Source organism: Dasypus novemcinctus, chromosome 17 (assembly GCF_030445035.2).
Source record: "Dasypus novemcinctus isolate mDasNov1 chromosome 17, mDasNov1.1.hap2, whole genome shotgun sequence".
In the NCBI taxonomy this organism is placed as follows: Eukaryota; Metazoa; Chordata; class Mammalia; order Cingulata; family Dasypodidae; genus Dasypus; species Dasypus novemcinctus.
Window position 1 is genome coordinate 79,239,154 of NC_080689.1, and position 11,052 is coordinate 79,250,205.

General features: G+C 55.2%; 1 protein-coding gene across 11 annotated transcripts in view; it reads left to right on the forward strand.

Moving 5' to 3' along the window:
• The window catches only part of ELMOD3 (ELMO domain containing 3), a 25,205-nt gene extending 15,544 nt beyond the window's left edge, over positions 1–9,661 (forward strand). For all 11 annotated transcript variants that reach the window (XM_058279005.2, XM_058279011.2, XM_058279008.2 and 8 more), the window contains 3 exons: positions 8,100–8,176; positions 8,381–8,508; positions 8,856–9,661. In XM_058279005.2, coding sequence (XP_058134988.1) covers positions 8,100–8,176; positions 8,381–8,508; positions 8,856–9,052 — 402 coding nt within the window. In that variant the 3' untranslated portion in view covers positions 9,053–9,661. The remainder of the gene's footprint in view (positions 1–8,099; positions 8,177–8,380; positions 8,509–8,855) is intronic.
• Positions 9,662–11,052: the final 1,391 nt, after the last annotated feature.

Consider the following 11,052-nt stretch of genomic DNA (forward strand, 5'->3'; position numbering starts at 1 on the left):
AAGGCTGAGGCAAACCAGGAGTGGACTTGACCTGGAGCTGGAACCTACAGCCCCCTCTCCTCAGCTGTACGTCAAGGCGCAACTCCTCAGAGCCGTCGTTTCCTCAGGTGTAGAACAGAGACTGTAGAACGTTCAGCCAGATTATCAGCGGAATTCAGTGAGCCCACGTGCATTAGTCTGCCAGAGAGGTGCCAATGCAAAGTACAAAAAATCTGATGGCTTTTATGAAGGGTATTTATTTGTGGTAAAAACTTACAAGCTCACCTCAAGGCTGCTTTCTCACCAAAGTCAGCGGCCACGTGTTGAAGCAAGTGCTGGCTGACCCCTGCGAGGCGCAGCCTTCCCTGTGGGCTTCCTCTCAGCTGCAGCCGGGCACGGGGCTCGTCTCTCAGGGCTTCCCCTCTCCTGGCATAGGGCTTGCTTCTTCCCAGGCCTTCTATAGCAGGCTCAGCTCTTCTGGTCTCTTCATAAGGTCTGCTACAAACTATCAGGTGAAAGCCTCATCTCTCCCTGGGGCCCCAGGATCAAAAATGACAGAGCTCTCCCTTCCATCTTGTCTATTCGAGTGAGTTTCCTTTTTATATCAGACCCACCAAGGAGATGGGAACCCAACCTGAGTCACGCCCTACTGCCACCAAGGGGATGGGGACTCAACCTGACTCACGCCTACTGATGTGGTTGAATCAAAGAAAACCCTCAAAGCAATCTTTTTTTTTTAAAGATTTTTAAAAAATATTTCTCTCCCCTTCCCTGCCATCCCCTTCCCCTCCACCCCCCAGTTGTCTAATCTCTGTGTCCATTCGCTATGTGTTCTTCTGTGTCCACTTGTATTTTTGTCAGTGGCACCAAGAACCTGTGTCTCTTTGTGGCATCATCTTGCTGCATCAGCTCTCTGTGTGCATGGCACCACTCATTGGCAGGCTGCACTTTTCTTGCACTGGGCTGCTCTCCTTACAGGGCGCACTCCTTGCGCATGGGACTCCCCTACCCGGGGGACACCCCTGCATGGCAGGGCACTCCTTGCGTGCAACAGCACTGTGCGTGGGTCAGCTCCACACAGGTCAGGAGGCCCTGGGTTTGAACCTTGGAGCTCCCATGTGGTAGGCGGACACCCTATCCTTTAAGCCAAATCTGCTTCCCTCAAAGCAATCTTAACAGGTAATCGACTCAGGGGCCCCTCAGCTAATCCGATATAATCAAAGAGTATCACTCAGAGGAACAGATTCATTTACAAGCATCATCCTCCTCTTTGAGGGATTCACAAACGTAATCTCAAGCTGCCACACCGTGTACAGAAGCTCTCTGCACAGCTGCTGCTCTTGGACGTTACTGTTTTCACTCACTGCCCTCCCTGAGGAACCCTTTGCACAGTATTGGTGGTCTCTCCTGGCCCTGAAGGAGGAGAGTGAGCTTTCCTGTGCCCAAGAGGAAAAGAGCTAGCACCGACCTACTGACAGGTCAGCAGTCTGGCTCCTGCAGCCTCTCAGCCCCTCCCAGGTTTGTTCTCCAGAGTTGGTTTGGATGGTTTCCCTCCATTTTAAAAAACAGATTTGACCTGTTTTCCTGCCATTTGTCTGTCTCAGGTTCATGGGCCTGGAATTCCTCCATGGACAGAACTAATATTTTTCCAGCATCCTGTGGCTAGGTACTGTTCTTGGGGCTCGGGATCCATCAGCGAACAAAGCAGATAAAGAGCCCTGCTCTTGCGGAGCTTACCTTCCAGGAGAGGAGACAAGACAAAGCATAATAAATATGCGAATTCCAGAGAATGTTAGAAGGTGGAAAGCTCTAAAGAAAAAGAACCAGTCAGGGGGAAAAAAAAAAAAAAAGCCATTCCAGCAGGGTCAGGAGAACGGCTGTGGGGAGGACCCAGTGTTCTATGGTGTGGTCAGGATGGCACTCCTGAGAAGGTGCGAGCTGGACCAGCCTGGAAGGAGGTGGGTGTTAGCCCTGCTGATGCCATTCCAGGAGCGGGGGATGGCTAGCGCCAAGGGCCTAAGGAAGGAGCATGTCTGGCCAGTGCAAGAATGCCCCGGAAGGCAGCAGGAGCAGAAGGAGCACAGGGGAGAGCAGGAGGAGGTCACAGATGGGCATGCCCTTGGAGCACATGATGAGGGCTTTCGGTTTTGCTGAGTCACACAAGCCCCTGCAGAGTTTTGAGCAGTGTAGTGATATACTCGGACTTTTATTTAATTTTCGGAGGTACTGGGGATTGAACCCAGCACCTCATACATGCGAAGCAGGCTCTCAACCACTGAGCCACACCCTCTCCGTGACTTACGTTTTAAATGGCCAGCACCATACCCGCTGCTGGTTTGAGGCTAGTCCATAGCGAGGGCTTCTACAGCACCCACGTCAGAGATGGGGGTGGCTCAGACCAGGGTGTTCTCAGCGGAGGTGAGGTGAAGTGGTCAGAGCCTGGCTCTGCATCTCGAGGAGAAAGACTTAAGGGAGCGGTGCCAGCATGTTTTCCTGATGGACTGGATTGGGGTCGAAGAAAACAGGAGCCGATCATGAGTTTCAAGCTGAGAAACTGGAAAGATAGAGTTGCTAAAAATTAAATGGGAGCAAGTTTGAGGGGTCCACTTTGGCTTGCACATTTAGAGAGGCCTACTAGACTTTCCAGCAGAGGTGTGGGGTAAGCACTGGGGGAGAAGTCTGGGCTAGAGATGAAAATTTAGGGACTGTCAGCTTGCAGATCAGAGACCTATGCCCTTCTCAGCACCTCCTGTGGGCACACGTGATTATCACTGCTCATCCTAGTGGGTCAAGAGGCACCTGCTAGGCTTCCCCAATTGTAAAAGTTGTTTTTTTTTTTAAGATTTACTTATTTCTACCCCCTCCCTCCATTGTCTGCTCTCTGTGTCCGTTTGCTATGTGTTCTTCTATGTCTACTTGTATTCTCATTAGGCAGCTCCAGGAACTGATCCTGGGACTTTATGGAGTGGGAGAGAGCCGATCATCCTCTTGCGCCACCTCAGCTCCCTGGTCTCTTATTGTCTCTCCTCTGTGTCTCTCTTTGTTGCATCATCTTGCTACTCCAGCTCTCTGCATGGGCCAGCACTCCTGCATGGGGCAGCACTCCACATGGGCCAGCTTGCCACATGGGTCAGCTTGCCTTCACCAGGAGGCCTTGGGTATCGAACCCTGGACCTCCTATATGGTAGACAGGAGCCCAATTGCTTGAGCCACATCCGCCTCCCTGTAAAGGTTCTTTCCCTTTGTAATGACTATCATAAGGGAGATACTTTAAGGATATGCATATATCCTGTGTCTCCTCAAAGTTTCCCCCACATCCATTGCTGGCTTTGTCTACAGCTATTATTTCTGTGGAGTTCTGATGATGATTTTTTATTTCCTCCTTTTCTTTCTACATTTATTAATTGAATTTCTTCTGTAAGAGAGAATTTTCTGTTCCCCCATTTATTTATATTTATTCAATTATTTTCTCAGTATAAACACGTGGCTAGGTATTTTATTCTGTGGGTTATAACCCAACACTATCATTATTCTCTTGCTCAGATTGGTCTGACTTTGGCCAGTAAGAGCTCTTTCAGGTCAGCCCTGTGCCCTCTCAACATACCACCATCCTTTTATGAGCCTTTTCTAGTACCACTAGATGCTCCAACCTCATCTGGTATCTTCCCTGGCCCAGCCCTGGAATCAACCACTTCTCCAGGAGTCCTTGTTTCTTTATTTGGAGAAGGTGTTTAGACGCCAAGATCTGAGTGTTAGGTGTGTGCATTGCTGTTGGGGTCTCACTGCCTCAAGGTCCCCTCAGCAGACGGAGCTGGGAAGCCGGTGGAGGTACCGCTGGGCCCCTCTTGACCTCTGATAGGATGAGACCCTCACCTGTGAGGCGACCAACCCAGCCCCAGTAGCACTTGGCAGAGAACCAGGAAGTGAGTGTGCTGTGATGCTTCTGAGGGAAAAGAGCCAGAACGTCATGACTGTAGCATCTTAACCAGATTGTTTCATCTTAGAGGGGCTTGAGTCCCAAAACCCACAGTTGCCATCACTATGTTGTTGGCCGAATTACTTAACTCTTAGACTCTCAGCTTCTTCACCTGTAATACAGAAAAATAACTCCAACCTTATAGAGTTGTTCCAGGTTAGAAATACGTTATGCCAATTGCCAAGCTGATGAGGCATTCAGTAAGTGCTATTTACCAAAGTTACCTTTGATTTCCATGAGTAAAACTACTTCTGTTTACATCAGTTAAAACATCCCTGCACATATACATATAGTCATGTACACACTACTGTGTACACATGTACGCAGTACATGGACCACTTCTTGAATGCAAAAGGCATCGTCGTACAGTTCCTGGCAATCTGGGCAGTTTTTCATTTCTAACTTTTGCTGAATTCTGTCTTCTGGGGGTAACACCCATTAAGCCTTAAGGCTTCACGTTTACCTCTCTATCCCAGGAGACACTGGAGAGGGCGAGAGTGGGACTCCCTGAGTATCTGGTCCTGAGCTGTGCTGGGATCCCATGGCCTGAATGTGTGGGCCTGCCCTGTGGTCTTTGTGTTGCAGGAAGGTGATGCCTGGGTCACGTGTGAGAACTCTGTAAGTCGGCTTATGAAATGATATGGTCTCTTGCAGAGACACTGCTTCATTAGAACAGACTTCCAGAGTTACAGTGGTCTAGTCCCTTCATTTCAGAGATCAGGAACAGAGGCCCAGACAGGGCAGCGGCTTGCCCAGCAGCACAGCCAATGAGCATCTCCTGCAAACCAGCCTGACCTCAGCCTTCCCCTTCCTGTGGTTCATGAGGAATCTCTCTTCAGATCTTCCTACAGAGAATGGAAACCAGGGTAGACAGTTACTGCCAACTCAGAATCCCTCATTTTTTTTGTTTCTTGTTTTTCAGATTCGAATTACTTTTACTACACAAATGGTCCGTGTTTCTTAAAAAAACCAAACATTCAGATAATCAAAATAAAATGAAAATGGCCCATAATCCTACCTTTCAGATAACATGTTGGTAAAGACACTCCCAGGTCTTGATATATGCATACTTTTCTTTTTTTTCACCATTTTTAAGCGTACAGTACAGTGGCAGTAATTAGATTCACAATAATACATACTTATTTCAAAACCAACATGGGGGGTCACCCCCACTTGTTTTCAAGGAAGGGCTAGAACGTGGTGATACAGCAAGCCAACTCAGCTTCCTGAGGGAAGAGGACAGCGAGCAGCAAGACGAGAGAGTCAGCACTGGGTACTCTGCTCTCTGTGGACCCAGGCTGATGGCTTTGACCAGTGTTTCCTATCCCTTGGCCTGCTGGCCTTTGTGGAATTTATCATATTTACTTCACAACATGTGTGTCAGACAGTAAGAAGGAACGGCAGCTTAACAGTAGAAAAAGGGGGCTGGGTTAGGTATGAGGAAGCCAGATTCAGGCTCATCTGCAGGGTTATTTCACTGTGATTTGAGGCAAATCACATCACTTCTCTGGGCCTCTGTTTTCTCTTCCATGACATGAAGGGTTTGGCCTACATAATTCATAGGGCCCTCCCAGGTTTATTTCATAACTCCTTGAGCTACAAATAATTCCAAGGCTTCAAAATAAAACTGGACCTCAAACCCTTACGGATGCTGAAAAAAACAATGCTTCCAGAAAGCATCCGTGAGGTCAGAGTAACAGTGGGGAGCACAGCCAGCCCTGTCCTCCCCAAGGTCAAAGCTCAAGTTCTCGGTGCCTGTGGTGCGGCCTGCTAATGGATGCCAATGCTGTGGGACCCCAGGACCCCGTGAATCATGAATCCCAGTGGTGTGGGAGCATCCCCAGAAAGCAGGAGTATTGCCCCCCAGTCACTGGGATGCAGGGCACCTCACTGATAGCTGGCAGGAAAGAAGGCACCTTATAATAATGCTTATACATGTCCACAACCTGTATAGCTTTCCCAGCAGCTTCCCATCCGTTATGTCATCCATCAACACACAGGCCTGTGCTGGAGAGAGGGCAGAGTTGATGGTTGTGAATCTGTTTTCAGCGGAGGAATGAGAGGCTCGGGGAGGTGGAGCATTCTTGCCAAAGCCAGGTAGCTGGTTGCTCTGAAGGTGGGCGTAGACCCCACCCCAGGGCTTCTCCACCAGCAGCACAATTCAGTCACCTGGCCTGGGGCCAGGTGGCGGGGCCAGTTAGACTACAGATGCCCAGGCGTCTCCCCAAAAGGGGGAGACCTGCTCTCCCCATTTCAGTATTGCATTCACACATTGTGTTTAAACCCCACCTCAAGACTCGAACAGAAATCACCTCTCACATGGAAACACAAAGGTTTTTCGAAACCTGATTTCCCCTGATGTCTCAGTTCCCTCCCTAAACAAAACCTCAGTGCAGTATTTTAGCTCTTAAGCAACACTCGTGGGGTCTAAAGGAATTGCTGAAGAAACAGAGACATCTTAGACCTGAATTCCAGTTTTTCACAGCTTTTCAATAAAAGGAGTTGAAAGGCTGCTCGCAGGTGGACGAACCTGAGGTTTAAATCCTCTGTGAATAGGCTTGCTGCCACATGCTTGCTCCCGCATTTGTTTTTAGACTGAAAAGAATCCAGCATAGTGATAGTCAAGTAGGCAGGGCGATCTACGTGAAGGTACCTGTGCGTAGCTTCCCGCCTCAGCTCTCCCTGAACATTTGTCAGCACCCAGCTGGGCTGGCACTGCACTTAGGATTGTGTTCAGTCTGTCCCAGTCCTCCCACTGCTCAGTGGTGTAGGTGGTGAGAAGAGAAAACATAAACTGTAGCTAACAGAACCTCTCTCACAAGGTTTCTGTAATGATTAGCAACTTGACGCCACCCAAGTGGCGCTTGCGTCCTGGTCCCCAAGACCATCTCCAGTGACGCACCAGGAGAACCCGCAGGAGGTGGCATGTAGTGACACTCATGGCTACGATTTACTCCAGGGAAAGGCCACGGAGCAAAATGGGCAGAGGCAAAGGGGCACGGAGCAAAGTCTGGTGGAAACCAGTCCCACGCTTCCAAGACATGGACATGCGGACACGGGACATGCTGACTTCCTCCAGCATCAAGCCGTGACCACCTGTGTGAAGTGGTGACTTCTAGGGAAGCCCCGTTGAAACTCTGCCCAGGGTTTTGACTGGGGGCTGGTCCCTGACTCCTAGAGGCAAAGCCGGGGTTCAGCAGAAGGCACAGTGCTCCAAGAGTCCAGGGCACAGTGAGCCACCTGGTCAGCTAGGCGCACTGGGAACCTGCCTGAAACCCAGGTTCTGCTGGCCTCCCTCAAGCGAGCAGGCTTGGGCCTCTGTGCTAACTCTCCCCTGCTCAGCACTCAGGCCGTGTCCTTTTTCATTTTTGAGAGTTGGGCAAACTGAGCCTCAGGGAGGTGGATCGGCCTTCCCGAGGACACGCAGGTTGTAGGTAGCAGAGCTAAGATTCTGACGTCCAGGTGGCATGGGAGACGCTGAGGAATATCTTTGCAGAGCCAGACATCCATCTGCAATTCTGCACTGTCCAGTAGAACTTTCCACACGGATGGGACTGGTGTGTAGCTCATGCGGCTCGTGAAGCTATCGGAGCTGAATTTTTTATTTTATTTCTGCTTAATTAATCTTAATTTAAATAGCCGGTCATGGTTAGTTGCTACCACCTTGGATGGCGCAGCGCTACATCATTATGTAATGGAGTTATCTTCTTGGGGGCAGCAGGTGGGATAAACGGACTCTTGTTTGAAGCTAAAGAATGCACCGGCCTACATGTCGGCGCACGGCTGGCCTCAGGCCTCTGGGCTGTTGAGAGATGGGCTGTGCTGGCGGCCTGCTTGCGTCTTCTCTGCCCACCTTGGGACGAGGTGCTCATGGGCAGCAGGTACCAGAAGCCTGGAGAAAGGGAGGGGAGACAGGTGGGCCTGGCCAAAGCCCAGGAGAGCTGGTGGGCTGGGCTGCCCGAGGGCCGGGGACCAGCAGGGCCCCTACCCCCCAGCTCGGCCGAGGCCAGCGCAAGCCAAGGCCGCCCACCGTCAGATGGAAGCGGGTTAGTGCGGGAACGAGCCGGGGAGCTTCGCGACGGCGGCGGCTGCCCCCGGCCGGGAGGGGGCTGGGTGGCCGCTGACCCGTGCGCCTCTGCTGCAGCACTTCCCCTTCTGCTTGATGTCGGTGAACGTCACCCGCATCGCCATCCAGGCCTTGAGGGAGGAGTGTCTCTCCAGGTGAGTCCCCGCGCGCCCCCCACCCATACCCTGCCTCGTGTTCCCCAGCCGGCCCCGGGAGCGCCTGGACGAGGCTCACGGGCACTGTCTCCCCGCCCTGGCCCTGGTCGTGGAGGCCCGGGAGGCGCAGGCCGGTTCCCTGGCGGGGGCGCGGGGCGCTGGGGGCGCCAGGGCCAGCCCTCGCCCACGCCGGGCGCCCCGCAGGGAGTGTAACCAGCAGCAGGCGGTGGTCCCGGTGGTGAACAGCTTCTACGCGGCCGCCTTCCTGCGCCTGGCCCACGTCTGGAGGACGCAGCGCAAGACCATCTCGGACTCGGGCTTCGTCCTCAAAGGTACCGGGGCCGCCCCGGCCGGGGGCAGGTTGGCTTTGGCTGCCGCTCCCTCCCCCACCCTCCAGCCGCGCTGTCACCCAAGTCTCCACCAGGCCCGCCTTCCCGAGCCTGTCCCTCTGACGGGTGTTTCCTGGAAGCCAGGGTCGAAGGCTGGCCTGGCTACCCAAAGGGGCGCCTGTCCGGGACGAGGCGGAGCGAGCAGCGCCCACGCCAGGGCCCGTGCCCCGGTCTCCCTGGTGGCACCCCCGCCTTTCTCGCCAGGCCCCGTGGGGTGGGGGTTGTCGGTGCTCGCCGAGGCCAGAGCTGTCCCTGGAGCCGCTCGCCCTCCCCCGTCCCCTCTGTCCCAGACTTGGAGGTGCTGGCCAAGAAGAGCCCGAAGCTGCTGCTCAGGACCCTGGAGACCTACCTGGCCCGGGTGGCACAGGGCCAGGCCTCCCTGTTCGGGGCCCAGAAGGGCTGTGGGCCCCCAGCGCCTCCCGCCAAGGACGTGGCCTTCACCGGCGTGTGCGACCTGCCCCCGCACCCCCCCGGCGCGCACGGCTGACCCGACCCCAGGCCCCGGGGCAGAAAGGCAGGCAGACTGGGCCGCAGCGAGCGCGTCAGAGGCGGCCACCCTGGGCCACCCTGGGCCAGGACCCTGCCCGCCTCCGCAGGCGACTGCTCAGGGAACGCCCGGGAGCCCTCCCTCCCAAGACATTCGGTGGAGTTGAGCCCACCCCGCGCAGGCCTGTCCCACAGCAGGAGATTGGCCTTAAGCTCATCCGAGCTGGACCCTGGCTTCCGGGGGGGGCGCCCGGCTACCTCGGTGGGGCACCTGGAGCCCCCAGGGAGGTTCCGCGTGGCCCTGCGCTGGGCGCATCCCGAGCAGAGGCAGCCAGAATCCCAGCAGGGCTGCAGGCCCGGTGCCTGCGGGCTGCTGCTGTGCCGTTGGGCCTTGAGGGGCGGCAGTGGGCGCTGGGGCTCTGGCCACCCCGCCCTCCCTCCAGGCCGGCCTCGGGAGTCCGCCCCGCCCTCCCCTCCATCTTCTCTCCCAGCGAGGGCCTCCTCGCCCGAGGGGGCTGGGCAGTACCTTCAAGGACAGTTTTGGGCCCAGGGGAGGGAAGGGGGACATTGACAGGCCAGCACTTTTCAAATAAAGGAATCATTCACGTGGTTCCTTCTGAGACACGCGCCATCCCTGCCTGCGGCCCTGGTGTCACGCAGCACTGGGCTGGGCCCTCCGGCCAGGCGAGGGCGCCAGCCCTGCGTGGTGGTGGCGCTCAGCAAGTCCTCGGCACGCCAGCCGGTGGCAGCGGTGGCCTCGGTTCTTGTTAAGGGTGACGGGCGTGGGGAAGCCTGGCCGTGCTCCCCTCAGGAAAGGCCACCAGGCCAGGGTGACCTGAGCTGAGGGCGGGGAAGCCAGAGCCCCCTTCTCTGCTCCGGCTGCGCGGAAGCCGCGTGCCTGCGGTCTGGGCCCTGCCTCTGGAGAGTTCCACTGCCCTCCACCTCGGCAGGCGGGCGCTGCCTTTAACCAGGGAGCGCGGCTGGTGGGAGTGCCAGTGCTCCGCTGCTTGCTTCTCCCCCGTCCTGCTCAGGTGGGTCCCCGCAGGTGAAAGGTCACTGTCTGACCCCTGGGGTGGGGGCCATTCCAGGGGTGAGAACAACAGATGGCCTCCAGCTGTGGAAGGGAGGGGCCGCGAGGTGGGGGTGAGGAGCAGGCAGGGCTCCCCCTGGGCACAGGGGGGGTTTGGCTGCAGGGGAAGAAGCTGAGTTGTCGGGACACGCTTCCTGCTTACGCCTCCTGCTCGCTCTGAGACCGATGGCAGCCAGGCCTGGACGCAAGGCCAGCACCTGCCTGCAGGAACCCTTCCCACTTCCTTGCCGTGCAATGCGCTCCCCACAACACAACAGCCACAGCCTCCAATCTTGGGATCGGGCTATGTCAGCCCAGGAATTTCCAAGTTGGGGGTTCTGTTGCTGTGCTGGTTGGGGAGGGGTCTGGACCCTTTGAAGCAGATGAAGAAACCTGATGTGTGCATTTTTCTGGGGAAAGAGGCTAGACCTAGTCTTACACTACACAATCCTAAAAAGATCATCGGATCCCTGATTTCATCACCCCTACTCCACCCTCTCAAGAAGCATCCCTGGCACATTTTCTTGGTGTAGACTGTCGGGTGGGGGGCCCGGGTGTCACTGTGCCAGGGGCTTCTTGGCACAGAATCAGCTGAACCCAGTGGAGATTTCTGTTTTCATTTGGGACGGAAGAATCCAGTGTGCCGGAGCTCAGAAGCCACGTACCCCTCAGGATCGGGGTTGGGGAGTGCCTCGGGGACCCCTAACCCTGACTCAGTCCTTGCTGGACCCCCTGGGTCATGCCCACAGGACAGACCTCACCTCTATTTACCCACCATCCCAATAGTCCAGCCCCCCCCCCTTACAAAAGAATGAACTGAAACTGAAGGCTAGACAGGAACTTGCCCCAGGCCAGACAGAGGCAGGGGGAGAGCCTGAACCCGCAGCTCCTGACTCATGGGCCCGTGCTCTTCCCGCAGCCCACAGCGCCCC